This window comes from Gavialis gangeticus, unplaced genomic scaffold (genome assembly GCF_001723915.1).
Source record: "Gavialis gangeticus isolate Ggan-Ray unplaced genomic scaffold, GavGan_comp1, whole genome shotgun sequence".
In the NCBI taxonomy this organism is placed as follows: domain Eukaryota; kingdom Metazoa; phylum Chordata; order Crocodylia; family Gavialidae; genus Gavialis; species Gavialis gangeticus.
This window is the reverse complement of record NW_017729022.1, coordinates 132,000,839-132,018,472: the sequence shown is the minus strand read 5'-3', so window position 1 is coordinate 132,018,472 and position 17,634 is coordinate 132,000,839. Positions and strand designations below refer to the sequence as shown.

At 46.0% G+C, this 17,634-nt stretch overlaps 1 protein-coding gene across 1 annotated transcript in view; it reads right to left on the bottom strand.

Annotated features, from left to right (window-relative positions):
- Positions 1-4,602: 4,602 nt before the first annotated feature.
- TMEM178A (transmembrane protein 178A) overlaps positions 4,603-17,634 on the bottom strand; it is a gene marked incomplete at its 5' end in the record, with an annotated part of 13,583 nt that continues 551 nt past the window's right edge. The window contains 3 exons of the mRNA XM_019515880.1: positions 4,603-5,006; positions 7,265-7,402; positions 8,612-8,725. Coding sequence (XP_019371425.1) covers positions 4,765-5,006; positions 7,265-7,402; positions 8,612-8,725 — 494 coding nt within the window. The remainder of the gene's footprint in view (positions 5,007-7,264; positions 7,403-8,611; positions 8,726-17,634) is intronic.

Below are 17,634 nucleotides of genomic sequence, written 5' to 3'. Positions count from 1 at the left end.
GGCTGCTATCGGGGGGATATAACCCAGGGCAAGGACAAGTCTCACTGCTTCTACAGTAGGTTCCTGTTCATGTTTGGACCTAGTTTAGTTTATTATAGCTGGAGGGCTTATTTCTTTACAGCAGTTTGGGTTTAGGACTATCAGGGACTGACAGAGATCCCAAGAGTGTCTTCAGCCCTGCTAAGGGCTTGAGACATAGACTGGGTTTGAGCCGTATAGGGTGGTAGCCTATGGAAGGACTATAGCTGAGTGCAATTCAAGCCAGATTGGGTCAAGGAGTCCAGTACCTAAAGCAAGGCTGAGGCCAGGGGCCTAGGACTGAAGTAAATTGAGATAAGAACTGGTGCCCAGAAAGCAGGTCTAGCACAATGGGCCTGGACTAAAATACCCAACTGGAGAAAAGGGACAAGGGAGCAATTGTACAGTAACACCTGCAAGGCATGGCATGGTTGTATGGGAGGTCGGAGGCTGTAACTACCCCTTAGGGCTATAGGTGTCCTGGGGACCACAGACAAGTCAGGAAGGCCCACTTGGCCCGAGAGGGGTAGAATGGAATACAGCAAGGCCTGGGAGAGGCCAGTAGAACTGGGACTTGCTCTAGGACCCTTAAACAGCCTTCCTTTTGATCAAATGCATCAAGGCATGGCAACTGAAAGGGAGGGCGGGCACCTCAGAGCTAGAGCAGGGTAAGGGTTGCATGGCTGCCGGGAGTGTCATGGCTGCCCCGGGAATCCAAGCATTACAACAATTGGCTATTTGTAACTGCATGTGTATAGGAGACCAAATAAAGAGTCATAATAGAAAGGGCAATCATTACAGATGCTAGCAATACTTGAAAAGACTACTGGGGAGCACTATTGTCTCTTACTGGTTCTGTGTTAGGAAAAAAAGAATTGGGTGGGGGAGGCAGTGATGGGTATAATCTTGCTCTGCTACTAAAGGCATTTTGCCTCAGCTTGCTGTTGTGCCATATCTTTACCTGTGAACTACTACTGTGCCTGGCTGCCAAGTATTTCCTGCTCTGCCTACTCAATCTGCTGTTCTGTTTATCTGCTTAATCTGTGACTTAATTTTCTCTTTTTGCTTTTTTTACTGCACTAAGCAGACTCTCCCCATGGTGCTCACTACTCCTATCTTCTGCTCCATTGTGTTTCTCTTCACTTTCCCCTTTTCCCCAAGCTGTTATTCTTGTAAGATCTATCTTCTTTTTGCTTCTCCTCCACCATCTGTTTCTCAGTCATCCCACACAGTCTGCATCCAGTATATACGTTTTCCACCTGCTTTCCCTAATCATTCCTCTGTACCCATTCATCTCATACTATCTAATCTAATTACTGTGTTGCTTTTATTCCTCACTCTTCCTCCATCAGTGCGTGCTCTATTTCTAACAAGCCTATCTCCCTCCATAGCTACCTCCCCCTCTTTCTAGGGGTTGTAAGATCAGTTGCTTACCTCTCCCAAACCCTCTTCTTGGCCACTCTGCCCAGGGTTGGGGTAGAACCTGGGGATAAGATTGTGTAAAAACACTACTACTAGACCCAGAGCAGCAAAGACTTTTGTGCTTTGCTTTCTTCACTTGTGTTGGCTGAATAAGGCAATAGATATTTCACTGGAAAACTTGTTCCTGTAGTGATTGAAATGTTTGTTTCTCCCCATTGCACTTCATATTCCAATCCCCTCCTCTCATCTGTTACAGGCCCTCAGTATTTTATGATGTCATATCTGTGACAGTGGATCTCTGATCTATATTAATGAAAAAATTATAAACTACGAGCTTAAATTCAAGTAAGAAATAGAACCGAGCAGAACTGTTGTTGTGACAAAGAACATTCACACAGGCGCATAGGAAAAGCTGCAGCTAGTTGTCAGTAAAACATGATGTACTTTTGAAGTCACCATGGGTGCCTATACACACAAGAGGGAAGAGGTTGCTCCAATGCACAATAATTTGATTGTGTTGGAGCAGACTATTAATCCAGTCTGCTAGAGGTGTGGCAATTACTACGGCCTTGCAGCCTCCCGCACTTTGTGTATCAATGTCCATAAGCATCAAAATGGCAGTGGGGGTGCTTTATCTAAAGCTTATTCAAGCCCACGCCCACCTCTTTCCCCCCCCACCCCCTGATGTGTATAAACACTCCATGTCTTTATCTCAGAGCACCGAGCGTGCGTGCGTGCGTGCGTGTGTGTGAGAGAAATGTGAATATTGCCAAGCAACCATAGTTATTTTGCTGGTAGGTGGTGAAGACTGATTGGACAGAACTTGCATAATACCCTACATACCTGCATATATTGCATCCCAGAATATAATGCACCTCCTGCTTTTGAAAGGCAGCATGAAGGAAAGATCTTGCTTTATAGCATTGGTAAATGAGTACCGCAGCTAGGGAGCTGAACTACCAGCTCCACCTGGTGAATGAAGCTTGTGGACTGACCTCACATGCTGGCATGATCTAGTGCCACATCATGCAACTGGTGTCTGGAGACTTGGCAGCAGGGGGAATGGTGGCAGCATTAATTGCTGTGGCTCCCAGAGCCATGTCAGTAGCTCTTGCTCTCTTGCCATCAAGTGTCCAGATTTGTAGCAATCCATGTACTCGCATATAATGCACACCCCAATCTTCACCACCTGATTTCTAGGGAAAAAGGTACATGTTTTATGTCACAGTTCTGATGTGTGTTTAATCATTGCACAAATTAACAGCGTAATTCAACAGAGCTTATCATTCTGATGTACTAAATCATACCATACATGACACATTTAACTAAAAGTAAGTAAATTTTAAGAAGTAAAACCTCTCAGTAGATTACAGCATTGTCAAGAGTGAATATTTTAATCTAGGGGTGCTCAACCCCTGGCCCATGGGGTCAAAGATCATCATGGGTCCAGAAATTCAGGGCAAGAGGAGTGTCGCTGATCCCCTGCTACCAGACCCCTGGACAGCCCCAGGCCCTTCATGCTGCAGGATGCTGGGGGCCTGACACTGCCCCCACAGCCTAATCCCAGCATGTGGTGGGAGGGATGGGACAGTGCTGGGCCCTCCAGGCCAAGTCCCAGCAGGAGGGGGCAGTACCCAGTACAACCTGCACACCAACTCTGTGCCACTCATCTGGACCACCAGGCCAAAAGATTTATCACCACTGTTTGAATGTGTGGGGAAACAGATGATACAAGACACGAGTAGAAGGTTCTGTGAACTTCCCTTAAGCCATACCATTTTACCCCTGCTTAAGGATCTGGCCATTTGATTTTGAAATTTATGCAAAAGAAATAAATGTAATGGGAGCCTTCTTTTCTGTGGTGTTTTCCATTAGGTGCCATGTACACTTATTTATATTTTCCCAAGATAAAGTCTTGTAAAGACTTCAGGCAGTGTTTTGGTTTGCATACCAGAGAGAGAACTTGGATGGTTACTGGAAAAACAGAAAGCTTGATAAGGTGCAGGCTATGAAGTTTTTTGGAAAGCTTCTTTAATAAGGGGAAGGGTTTTCAGACCACAAGACAGGTAGGCTTGGGGAATGGCACCCCAGACCAGGAGGAAGGGCACCTGGTTTCAACCTACATTCATGGTTAGAGTTCAACTTTAAAGAGAAACAGATTCAGAGGGCAGAAAGGGTATGCAGAAAAAGTGATTGTTCCCATCCTGTCCCTGTGGTTCCTGTAGAATGAGCACTAGGATCTGGGGGAGGGGGCAAATGATCCATCAAAGGCAGTACTCTCCCACTTCTAATATCTTCATTGGAGGTTGTGACTACAGCAGGTGACTTCTACCTGTGTAAGCAAAAAGCATGACTGCAGGCAATTGTTACATATAGACATGTTAATACAAGACACAGTTCATGTTATTAATTCCAGGCTGTTCTTTGCAGATTGTAGATGTGGGCCATAGGGAGAAGCAATAAAATCCATCTAAATATTAACAGAAATCTTGCCATAATCGCTTTCCCTCAGGTTTTTAATTTACACCACCATTCAAAAGGAAGGCCACTTCCAAGCCACAAACTTGCACTCAACACACATGCTGTTACTAGAGGGACTATTTTACTATTAAACTGTAGCTTGGCAAAAAAAGTTTCACAACTATGCGACTTCCAACAACACTGGTAGGATTCTGTCTCACACAATGGATCTCTCATCTATTTTAACAATGGACATTCTGGTTGCTTATAAATTACAAGGTAAATCAGATACGAAATAGAGCGAAGTATGACTTGTTTTGATAAGGAACACTCACTCAAGCTATATAGGAAGAGACAATACTATTTAATAGTAAATAAAAATCCTGTCCTCCAAGTCCAATTTCAGAAGATATGTTAAAACCACCATACTATGAAAGAAAGGTCTCTCTCTCTCTCACTGGGATACAAAGATGACTTTTCCTCCAATAATGGTTGTTCTTTATGTACAAACTGTTGAAAAATACAAATTGCCTTAAATTCTCTTCAGAGTTCTTCCTCACTTCTTACTAACCATTTAACTTTCCAGTGTAAACAGATCTCATCATCTTCATGCTGTAAGTGTTCAGCATATTGAACTTGTCCTTGAAAAGATGTTTCCTTTCTTATAGTCTCCTAGAAAGCAGAAGAGGACTCATCTTGTTTCTTGTCTGGTAAAACCCTTTCTTAAGATTTTTGAAGGATCAGGCTTTTGTGCTTGGAAACCTGAATTTAGCTTTCTGTTTACTTTTCCCCCTGCTTCTTTGAGTACTTGGAGAATACTGTGTCTGTTACTGAACGTTGTTGAAGATCATCTTCTGATAGCAGTCATACAGAAGAATCTCTGGCAGACTTTAGATGAATAATCTTGGTCCTGCTAGCAAATGGGTAGGCAGTGCAAAGACATCCTGCTGCCACTATAAATCCTAAACTGCAACAAGCACAAAATAGAGACCAGCTGTATCCATGTTCTACATCATCAGGAAGACTATATATGAATTTAGGTAGACGATTTAGATCATATGATATGCTTGCTGCATAAGTACACAGGGAAATAGTGCAAAATATTCCTGCAAGCAAAACAATCATATTGTTATAGTTAGTAGACTCATAATCTGGGGTGAATAAAACAGCAAACCCACCCCTCTTAAACAGTTACATCAACAAACACTAAGCAGTTATTTCTTCTGCTAGCACAGTGGGGAAACAACCTTTTTTTGGTAGGAGCGCCACAAATACCTTGAGTGCCACTCCAGTTCCCTTCCCCTGCCCAGCCTGTCATTCTGCTTCATTCCCTGTATTTCTTGCCTAATCTGCTGCTGTTTTCTGCTCCTTGCCCAATCTGCCACTGTGCTGCCTGTCCCTTCCCCAATCTGCTGCATGCCACACAGAGGCTGCTGGTGCCATTTGTGGCACCCTTCACATCCCACAAGATCCACAAGCAGCTGCTCAATGGTTTTGAATATACTTCATAACCTAATCTAGCTACAGCTATACCAGGGGTGGGCAAAATTTGTGGATTGGGCTGGCAGCTGGACTCCATTTCCCAGCAGCCCCTGCCCACATCACTGCAGCCAGTTTCTGGGGAGACCCCAGCAGCAGCGGGGCCTGACAGGGCAGGGGCAGGGTTTCTATGGAGACTGGCCCCAGCAGCACTGGCAGAGCGCACAGCTGGGTAGAGAGCTGCTCCGGGGCTGGGATCTTGTCCAGGGTGTATGGACAGTAGATCGGCTCTGCCCCAGCTTCAGACCACTGTGCAACCATGGCAAGAACCCGGCCCCGGCCCCAGAGCAGCTCCCTGGCCAACTGCACATTCTGCCAGTGGTGCTAGGGCCCATCTCCATGGAAACCCTGGCCCTGTGCTGTCACAGCCCTGCTGCTGCTGGGGTCTCCATGGAAACCAGCTCCAGTGACATGGGCAGGGGCTGCTGGGAAATGGAGTCTGCCTCAGGCCTGATCTAGCCCACAGGCTGGACTTTGCCCACCTCTGAGCTATATCCACTTTGCCTTTCCTAGCATAATTCTTGTGGATGTCCAAAGAGCCCAATATGTAGCTCTTCTCTGGCATCATTTAAGCCACTCTTCAAAGGTCTGTGTTCCTATTTGCTTTGCAGCAATGGATTAGGCTAGGCATTTTTCATTATGGGGTGAAATTAACCACACGTACAAGAAATCCTTGGATCTGCACTTTACAAACTTAATAAAAATATAAATCTACTGTGCACTTTCAACATATGGTTTTCAAAAAACTGTAACTGGTCAAATAATAATAAATTTCCTGTGGTACACAGAAAGGTACTGCTTCTCATTAAGGCTTCCAGCCCTTGCCATTGACACCTTCTCCAGGGCTACTTTTTCTAACAACAAGAAAACTTCTCCCATATTCATTATTAAAAATGTCTGAACAATTTTTCCTTAGACTTCTTCAGTAGTTTATATTAATGCAGATACTAATGATAAAAAAACTGCAGCCTGAGGAGTGAAAACTCCAGGAAGTTATAAGCGGCTGAAAATAGGACGAAAGGAAACCTGTTATGCAGGCTAAACTGTATGAAGTCATTGTTGCTTTTGCTATACAATGACGATTCCTCTTTGGTGGATTTAAAAAGGAAGAACCAAGGAGTCCTGTTCACTAGTCAGTCAGATTTGTGTCTTTGGACCTGTCTATACTCCTAAGCCAAGAGTGGACTGTATAGCTCACTAGGCCCTGAGTACCCCAAGAAATGCTGTGGCTCAGAGAAACAATTCAGTCCCAACTTCCTCCATTGCTCTAGAAATAATATTCTGCTAGTTCACTCCAGCTACAGACTGCTGACCTACCCCATACTAGCTCTGGAGTGCCAGCTGGTAAATTTTAAGGAGGATAAGCCAGGGCTTTGCCTATTACTCTCCATTGCCTTGCTTGTGCTAGGAAGTAAGCAATCTTGCAATACCTGTTTACCCCAGCTGATACGGACCTAAGGTCTATGCAAGGATTTTTAAGGGCACATTCTTTCTCCCTCTATGCACAGGGATATAGTGCGAGTTTCAGTCTAACTTTTAGTTTTCAGACACCAAAAAAAGTCACTCTCTAAATTCTTCTTTCAAGAAGGAAAAACAGTCCCTTGCTTTTTTCATGAAAGACTAAGAAAATCTTTCCCATTTTCTTGGGGGTTTTTTTGGCATGTCACTGTTCTCGCTACCAGACATGTCTGGCCAAACAACTGGTGTATGTCACAAAATGGAAATATATCCAACAGGAAATATCAAAGAAAGGTGCTCTCTTCTCAGTGATATTGTGCACCTAATCAAAGCTGCACGTGCAGTGAAGACAGAGGTGGCCCCATACCTGTCATAAGGAACAGAAGGCCTGCAACGTGCTGTGTGAGGCTTTCCTCCCAGAAGAAACTAACTGTTGCTACAATGCATCCACAGAGAAGAACTGCTGCTGCCATGCCCAGAAAACCAGCGGTGATTCTTCTTAAATCTGCACCCACAACAAAAGTACAGCAGTTATTAATGTAATGCACCTTTTGTTTGAAGGGGAAAAAGGAAATGACAAAGAAGAAGGCCTACTGGCAAACATAAGGTATGGTGAGAGGAATAACTGGAACCAATGAGGCTATATCATCTAAAGGAATTGTAAAAGGGGGCCAGGGAAAGGGGAACTTGGGCCCTACTTTGGGGATAGTGTATGAAGAAAGTCCCCTCAATATGTTATAGTAACCAAAAATGTAAGCACAATGGGTGTAGACCAGTAGTTGCCAGTCTCTTCAGGTTGCAGGCCAGAATGGCTCAGTTGGGGTCAGAGGCAGGCAGCGGCCAGGACCCAGCTGTTGAAGCCTCTGTCTGTAGGCCAGGTCAAAAGGCTCCATAGGCCGGATCCAGCCTGTGGGTTATAGGATGCTGACCCCTGATGTAGGCCAAACACAAGAGAGAGAAAGAGACTGCAAGCTTTATAATGTCACTACATCTACCAATGATCTTCCTGGACCTGGATAATTCTGCTCCACCTATTTTATACAGAATGTAGTAGAAGACATAAGAGGTTCAAAAACAAGTGAAGGGGAGGAAAACTGACTAAAGGAAATGGGAGGGCAGAAACTTTAGCATACAGTGAAAATGAAAACAGTAGGACTGTTTAGGCTGGAGATGAACAAGAGGATTTGACAGAGGCATAGGAACTAGTCTAAGGTACAGGGAAAAAACATCAAGAGTAGGTCACTAGTGATATAGAAAAAGGGACCATCTGAAACTGAGGTAAGAAATTTTAAGCAGCTAAAGCAAATGTTTTAAAATATTGCACTGTTGGCCTGTTGAACTCATTGCCACAAGATACAATTTAAGCCAACGTTTTACCAGGATTTAAGAAAAAAATGATTGACAAGGGTAGTCATGTAAATGAGACTTAAAATACCAAAGACTGGAAGAGAGAGAGAGAGAGAGACACACAGATGCTCAAAGCATAAGTTAGCCTGTAAGTGCTATGGGACTAGAGAAAAATCGATGCAATTTCTCACGTCTTCCTCTGAAGCATCCTGTACTGGCAACTGTCTAGAAACAGGAGGCTGGATGGCAAGGCCTGCTGTCTAATCCAGTCTGGATTAATGGTTTGATTTGCTTTTTCATGCAAAATGCCAGCAGTTACAGAAACTTTTGCATCCCCGTGCAGAAGCTGACAAACTCAGGTACTTACGAAGTAGATGCCACTCATCCTGCTGAATTGTCTTTGTTAAATGGAAGGGAATGTTTTGCAAGCGTATTGGCTGGGAGAAGTGGTACTTGATAGCTGTGCATCTCTGAGCAATGCCTTTGGGGGAAAAAAAAGAAACAGGCTACATTTGTCAGCTTGCCAAACACTAAGCAGGTTCCCCGTAGGACTCTGCACTGAAAGTTAGGATGCAATACACTTAGCCCTTAGCAGGTTCTCCCCTACTGTTCCATTTCTGGAGACCCAAAACTTTCCCAATGTTGATCCAAAATACCTCTCTCTCCAGCAGGGAACCATTTCTATCTAGCCAATAAGGAACACAGGTGTGTGTCTAAAATACTGTGCCTCTCAGAACTGAGGCACCTGCACCCCTTGTCCTTGGGCTCCACAGCCTGGGATTCTCCCCTGGGGAACACCTGCTGGCTTTTCTTTAAAAGACATGAGCTGGGCTGGCTCTTTGAAAGCACTGGGCAGGAGCAATGGCACCATTATACAATATCTCAAGGACGAAGAGTACTTGCCTAGGAAGGGGGAGACCTGGAAATTCAATTACATTCTGAGGGAGTTCAAATTCCCATCTCCCAGGACACTGTCTGAATATCAGGCTTAGAATTTGTTTTGGGGTGAGGGACACTCTCCACCTTTCCTGATAAAATGGTGCAGAAAGAAAAACAAGATTCAGTGGGTTTCAAGCGAGCAGGACTGTAGCCTGGTAGTTAAGGCACCTGCCAAGGGAAAAGAAGCTCCAGGTTCTGGTCCCAGCTTCCATGATTACTTCTGGTATTTCATCCAATGACTAGTCAATGTAAAAGAGAGAGTCAGTCTTGGGAAAAGGGACCAGAACCCAGGACTTCTTGCTTCCAAATGAGAATCCTAATCACTAGGCTACAAAGTCACTGACTCTCTTGTCTGTCACTTATCCAACTTCAAGTGGAGGGTACCTTATCCCAGCCTATTCTACAGCCTAGTAGGTTAGGCACTTTCCCAAGAAGTAGATATGGGTCTGAATCTCCTATAACTGGGGTCTCCCACCTTCTGGGTGACATAATTAAATATGAGGCTCTGGTATGATGAGTGCCACCAATGGCTGCATTTAAAAAGGGAGTAGTTGCCACTGCATTTTGTCAGGAGCCCAATCCTACCAGAGTGCACTAGAGCTACACAAGAAGCTGCTCGGGAATTGGGGAAGTCCTGGGCATATGTAAAAGCTACACTGCAAACATGTAAGACACTCCCTAGTCAAACAGAGAGATGCCCGATAGGGACTGACACCATGGCTACCAAGCAGGGGTTTTGTTTGGTACATGAATTTGAAAGTAGGTAGCTACTGCCTACCCTACATCCTCTTCTGGATCTGGCCATTAGGAGCTTAAGTCCCAGTTTAAGTCACTGGGACACTGGTGCCTAGGTACTTGTCACTTCTGAAACTAGGACTTAGGCTCTTATGTCACTTAAGTGCTTTTGAAAATGCTCCTGTGGGCCTTACATGAAGACAATCCAATTTAGAATGGATCTCCCCTCTCACTCACTAAGCTTCTGCCTCCAAAAACAGACTACACTGCAGCACAAGCAACTATATGATAGGATTTAATGCAAAGTCACTTGAGAAATGCCCAGTACTCTAGGGAACTGGACAGTGCTGATCTCTTCCCAGAAGACCATGATGACAGGACAGAGGGTTGCCTCATTTACTTCCCACTCCTGATGCGTTTCTATATGTGGGCCTTGTTGTGACTGCTTTCCCAAGGGTGAACAAAGGAGAAAAAGGTTGCAGGGCTGCTGAGCAAGGGTCAGACTGATTCCAGCTATTACCCTATACTCCACTGCTGGATATCCCCCAAAGACACCTTTTGCAGTTGAGTGATAACAAACCAGTGGTGAAAGGAGACATGATGTACCCCTGGCCTGGTGGTGGTCTCAGCCTGCACAGAGGCATCCTGTCTGGCTGTGTTCTTAACAAAACAAATGTCTGTGGGATCTGTCATTGGCACACTGTTCTCTAGCACCAACTACAAGAGGCTGCTGCTTTAAAAGCCAGTTGCTGGCCGCCTGTATGGCTAGCACTACCGTTTGCTTTGCAATAAGCTCATCTGGCTCTGGTACAAGGTAGCTGAAGTGCACAGTGTACTTCCCTGTTATTCAGCAGCATGCATGTTTACAGGGTCTGATCCTGCAAGGTGTTCAGTGCTCTCAACTTCCACTGACTTCAGCTGCAGCTCAGGAAGCTGAGCCCTTGGCAACATTCAGCCCGTATCCATTAAGCTCAGGGACACTGTGACAGATTGCCTAGCATGGGAGTGAAAAGCTTTGTTTTGGTAGCGAAATGATAAGCAGTTCTGTGGTATTTATTAATTCTGTCTTCTGCTCTGTGAAGGCAGAACAGGCTTGTGCGGGAGGGGGGTGATGCTGCAAGAAGCCAACAGACTCAAACGGATGTACAATTAAGGCTGTAAATAGTAATGGCTGTGAAAGAAGATGACAGGCATGCTTGAGTGACTGTAAATTATTAGGCCCTGACAACTAAGTGACAATATCTTGGGCATGAGTGAAACCAAGAAAAGCAGAGGAATGGCTTGATGGCTTCCCTGCCCCTGGAGGGGCATGGGGAGGAAGCTAGAAAGGATGAGAGGATGAGTATGGTCTTGTGATTAAAGCATTGAACTGGGTCTAGAGATGCAGGTTCAAAATACTGTGCTATATGATTCCTGCTTGGTGCTGGACAAATGGCATAGGCTATACCTGCATTACACGCTTACTGTGCCCAGCAGTGACATCCTCACACTTGCCAAACTACTTGGCACATGCTGTCCCCAAGTGGAAGTAATGTAACATTGGAGGGTGGGGGGCTCATTAGCATTGCTGACTGAAAGTACTAATTAGTCTGCTTTTAAACTGGCCACAAGTGAAATTTTATAGTTCTTCAAGGACCTCTGTGTATTTCTACCCGTAGCTCTTCTTGGTTGGACCTCCCCCCACTGCCAAGCCAGGTAGTTGGGATGGCAGGGGCAGCAGTTTCCCAAGTTTGAATACACAAAGGCAGCTTCACACCCTCAAAGAAACTCCACTCCTGATCAGGGCTTCCAGATGCTACTGTAATTGTAACAATAAAATTGAACCGATTAGATCAGGAGCACAGAGTGAATGACACACACAAAGGCTGGTGGAGTCCTATCTTGCCAGAGGCCTTAGGACAAAAGGGACACAGGGGTGGAGTAAGTGTGAAACTACACAGAAACAGAGTTGAAGAATGAAATAGCTGTATCCAGCATGCAGCTTTTCCTGAAAGCTTAGTACCAGCTCCTGTTATACAAGGAGTGACATGACTATAGTACTGAGACTCACAATTCCCTGTCCTCTTACCATGGTTCTCTCTCTTTTCACCATATCTTCCTTTAATGTACTCCTAGGTTTTGCACTTTTTTTTGCAGGCAGCTTTCAAAGGCAAAGGTATTTGGATCTCTGATGAGAGGCAAATGGGATGCTTGGTCAGGGAGACATCTGGGAAGTCTTGGCTGAACTTACCAGAGGCTGAGGAAAGGGCAGCTGGCCACAAGCAGCAGCAGGAATGGGAGCCCAAATGGTACAGACTCTCTTCTAGTTTAATTAACTATTAAAATCAACTAAATCCCATTAACTGAAAGGTGGAAGGGATGTTATGCCCAAAGCCTGTATTTGTCCATGCTACAATGATAAGGATGTTTTTTCTAACAAATTAAAGCAAAGAACAGCAGCTACAGGAAAGAACACTAAGACTTGTGTAAACAGTGATGCTCATGGGAGGGAAAAAGTAAAATGTAAGATTCTTAGGGTTAGAATTCAGCCCCATAGGATCCCTTAACACCTGGCTTAGCTCGCCTCTCCTGATCATTTGGAGCGCTCAGTGAAAATGCACTACAGTAAAGCTCATAAGGGTAAAAGTGGTATATCTAGGAGTGCTGGCAGATAACACAATGGCATGATTGGGGTTTGAGAAATATTTTGTGCTCTATCCTCCAAGTCACACAATCTACCAGCTAGACACCCATGACAGGTTGTGTGAATGGGGCATAAAATTCCTCAAACCCAATTGTGAAGCTGTCAGATGCTATCACCTGGGGAGCCCTGCAATGAGACCCTGCAGACCTCTCCCTCGCATGGGCAGGATACCTGCCTCCTCCTGAAGGTGCTTTGACACCACATATGCATCTGGGGAGTGAGGAGCTTCCTGCTCCTTAGCGGCTGCTTCCATGGGCACTTTTTAAAGGTTCAGAGAGCTGCTGAGTCTGAAACACGGGACCCTCTCCATGATTTTGGGCTCAGTGCCCTGCCCTTCTAAAAAGCAGGCTGCAGCTGACAGCCAGGCATCTGCAGAAGCGGCAACTGGGGAGCACCCCACTCCCCTGCTCCCACATTGGGAGAGCAGGGAGGGTCCCTGGTCTCTGGATCTCAGCACCTGGGGAGTTGTATTACAGAGTGTGCTGGGCTGCAGCTGTATTTTTTTAAACCTCCCTTGGTGCTTGGACCCAGACAGACAGGAGAGGCTCTGTGGCCTCTCTGGGTATCCAGGGAGCTTTCAAAAGCACAGCTGCCTTAGTACGCTCATTAAAGCTCCCCAGGTATCAGGAGCAAGAGATTGCAGAGCTTCTCCCAGCAATCTGGGTCCAAGCTCCTGGGGAGTTTTAAAAAATGAGGCTGCAGTCCAGCTGCAAGCATGTTCTATACAACTCCCCAGGTACAGAGACTTACAGTCCAAGACTGTGGGCAGCTGGGAAGCTGAAAGCTCCCAGCTTCCCAGTTGATGCTTCCATGAGTACCCTGGGAACTTAAAGTGGGGGTGCAGCTAGGGCTCCCAGCTGCAAATCTGCTTTTTAAGTCTTGGGGAGCAGTGAACCTGAGACTAGGGAAATGCTCCCAGATGTTGGACTCAGGAAGCTGTATGTCCTGGACTCTGAAACTGCCCTATGCTGGATCTGATGCTCAGCTGTCATGGGTCAGCCTGGAGATGCCACATGTTCAATTTAAGGCATGATACAAACAAGCCACAAAGATGTTGCATATTGTATGTGGAATATCTTTGTAGCTCATTTGCTATGTTATCACACCATACATTGGTTTAAACACGCAACCACATTACTATTTATAGTGTGATTAACACGATACTTGTACTTTAAAAGCAACACGTATCAGGGCTCCAGGGCTGATAGCCTGGTCAGGGAGAGCTGACACCACAACCTGGTCACCTTTGGACCTTTCCTTGGGACACAGTTGATTTATTCAAATATACTGCTCAAAAAATAACCCCAAGCCAAGCATCTCTCCTCACTTACGTAAGGTTGCAGGGGATCGAAGGTCCCTATGCCTGTGTTCAGTTGCAAGAGCCAACCCTCTTCTACCAGCCCCTTGAAAACATCTGAACCACTCCCACTTGTGTTGGTCAAAAGGGGGCTTGCCAGCCCCTTGTCCTAGAAGGAGCTGATGAACCCCATGACTGAGAACAAAAATAAATGCTAAGCCTTTGTATGTTCTCTCATTGTACCTGCTAATTTTGAAAGATTCCAGCTCCCCAGCTGATATAAATCAATCACGTAGCATTACTGATGTCAACAGAGCTTTGCCAATTATACCAGCTGAGGTGCTGGCCTTGAGACTTTAAGAAGTCAAGAATCATGGCTGCAGGGAAAAAAGTGATCATTTGAATACAAGTAAAAGCATGGTGAATGGGTTGTGGACAGGGGTGACCTGGAAATAGAATATCCATGCCAGCATGGGCATTCTCTATAGCTTTGGGGGATAGCTGACTACAACTACTAAATGCTACCACTAAAGGGATATGCAGTGAAATGTTACAGTGATTTTGCTCATGACGATCAGAAAAACACTTAAAGCAGTATCTATTTTTGCATTTCTCCACAATTTTGTATATGCTGCTTAGCTAAAGCTGGTAAGAACTTTACCACTTGCGTTTCCATCTCCTTTGGCATTACTAAAGCTGTTTATCTTATTCTTAGGCCAATTTGGGAAATGAGACATGTCTTAAGACAAGCATTTATTTAAAGGAGAGGTAATATTTTTTGTGCCAGAAACATTCTGACCCCTGCATGTCACAGTAGTAGTGTTTGCAACTGTACTACTCCTTTTAAAGATCAATCAAGAAAAGTGATAGCCCTTTCTAAAGCAGGTGGCTTTCTCAGCATGAAATTGTGTGTTACTTATTTGCTGTCATTAAAAAGGTTTGTTAACTACTTATCTAATATCAGAATTAAATGTTAAACAAGAACGTGCATTAAGTGAAAGTGTAAAATGGAAAGAATGTAAAGGGGCATGTTGCTAAAATTCCACAAAAATGTTTAATCTACAGAAGCAACTTAAAATATACTAGACCTGTTCCCTTTAATGTACAAAGGAACATCACACCATTTCCAAATGACATAAGGCTTGGCTGTTCTACAAAGACCTGGTCTAATGGATAAGGAAAGAAAAAGGAAGAAGAAAAGTCACACCACAGATTGGAGAAGCAAACAGTGCATATGTCTGTTGCCTATTCTTTTTAATTGCTGAAAAGAGAGAGGAGAATTATTAGCTGGGCTTCAGAAGAGCCACAGAGATTGTTTTGGAGAATCATTGCCTATTTTTTCTTCTAAGGAGTGCTGTTTACCAGAGAGGAGAGAGACAGAAAGACAGACAACTGCTTACTTAATTCACATTAGACTGTATGTACGCACGCAGGTGCACAGCAGCATAACTCTGTTCACAGGGCTGTAAGAAGGGCATCTGGTCCAGCTGCTGGTGGGAATGGCCAGCCTCTGCTATGCATGAAACATTGGCAGCATATCTTAAGTGCTGATTTGGGGGTTGGCTACTGGCCAACAGACACCTGCACAAACTGACAACTCTGCCAAGTGGCCCTGCATGCTCCAGGAGCTTTATCTGGATGCTCTTGGTGCCAGGGGATAACAACACAGTTGGTTCCACATTCACTCCTCCACCCCTCAGATAAATTATGAGGCAGCAAATGTCCTCTCACTGCTGGGCAGAGAGAGGGATGTCAGCCCAGGTCCCTGTGCCATCAAGATTTCACCCGCCTGTGTTTAGAGCAAAAGACAAGTGCAAATTCAGGGTCAACTATCGAGCAATGGTGTCAGTATGGCCACACTGAGCCTGCTCCCCAGCAAAGACCAATATCTGTTGATGCAGAAACCAGTGTAGCTCCTTCCCTGTTTCCCTGATGTGCAAGGCCAGTGCAGTCCCAGGAATGGTTTTGTGTCCAACCTGTCAGCTGGGACACTTACAGCCTTTGCATGGAAGTGGGATAATCAGCCTTGGAGCTCTGCTGCACCCACTTTTCATGTCTGGTTCCCCTATTTAGTAGAGGTGCACTGATACATAAGTCTGATATTGGATCAGTACTGATATAAAGAAAATTGTCTATATTGGATATCAGCCCAATGTGGTTCCTGTGCACAGCCATAGTGCAGAGCAGAGCAGAGTAGAGCAGAGCTGGCAGCACGGAGAGCTGCCTCCAGCTGGTAAGTCGGAAGGGGAAGGAAGGGGGGGCAGATCAATGCCCCCAGACATGAGGCAGGGGGAAGGGGCAGGCAGGTGCTGCCCAGCTGAGGCAGAGGGGGGCAGGGGGGCAACTTGTGGGGTGGGGGCAGCTCCCGCGGTTTGCATCCCGGGATGGCAGGGGACATGATCGGCGTGACGTGGGGTGGGCTGCAGCTGCAGGGTGGAGCCAGAACTGGAGCTGCATGAAGCTCTTATCAGGGGTGGGCTCATCAGGGGTGGGAGGTGGCTGCAGCCACCCCAAATTTCACTGCAGCTCCACTCCCAGCCCTGCACCACCTGGCACAGCCCTGGCTCAATGCCCTGCCTCCACCCAAGCGCTAGGAAATGCCAGGGCTGCGTCAGGGCAGGGCTGGGAGTGGAGCTGTAGCAAAATCTGGGGTGGCTGCAGCCTCCTCCCAGCACTGCTGGAGCCCGCTCTGAGCCCAGTCCCTGGCGAGAAGAGCCCTGCACAGCGCCAGCTGCCCCCCGCAGCTGCAGCCTGCCCCATGCCATGCAGATCCGAGGGCACACGTCCTGTGCGCCCCCTGGACAGCACCTGCCCCTACCCCCTCCCTCACCATAGGGGGCATTGTTCTGCCCCACCACACCCCTTCCCTCCCCCTCCCTTCCACCACACCAGACTTACCACCTGATGGCAGCTGTATCGAATAGGTATGGGCCAATATGTATCTTTAAATATCAACTATTGGTATTGGCCCCCATAATCTCTTTTGGTGCACCCTTACTATTTAGCTCCTGCTCTGCTGAGCTGATGTACAAGGGCTTTGGAAGAGGGCATACAACTCTATGGGGAATGCACAGTTGCTTATACTCCATGCAAGAGGGTCTCCCCAGGAAGAAGTACATGATGGTTTGGCATGCTACACCTGAACTGGGCTTGCTGCATAGTCACTAATTCCACATCATCATTGTGTCTTTTAATTGGCACATCATCACAGATAATGTAACAGCTTCATATGTTACAGGAGTTTTCTTTAGGGGTCAGCTGTATTGGTCTGGGGCTATAGCTCAGATGGTAGGTACGTGGGAAAGATGAGCCAGAACCTGGGATCATGGATGAATGCACACAGGCAATCCATCAAAAACAGAAACACACATTTGCCTGTAGAGCCACATATCTCCCACAATGACCGCTCTCTGACAGATCTCTCAGTCCTTATGTTTAAAGGAAGTTCACAAAACACCTTCAAAAGATGCACCCATGAACTCAACTTCATCACCACTCTGGAGAGTAAAAATCATGGACTGAACAGAGGCATGAGCCATCTGTCACTGGGGGCTGACCAGGGTCAGATGCATCACATCCATCAGGACAGGGCAAGATGAAATGCTCTGTGCTTCTCCATGGGGGGGTTACAGAGCCTGGCACAAGGCATGGAGTGGACAGTGCCCAGGGTACGATGGGGGGGAAGGAAGAATGGGAACTGGTTGTGCAATGCCAGTAGACTCAAGATGGGGGGGGG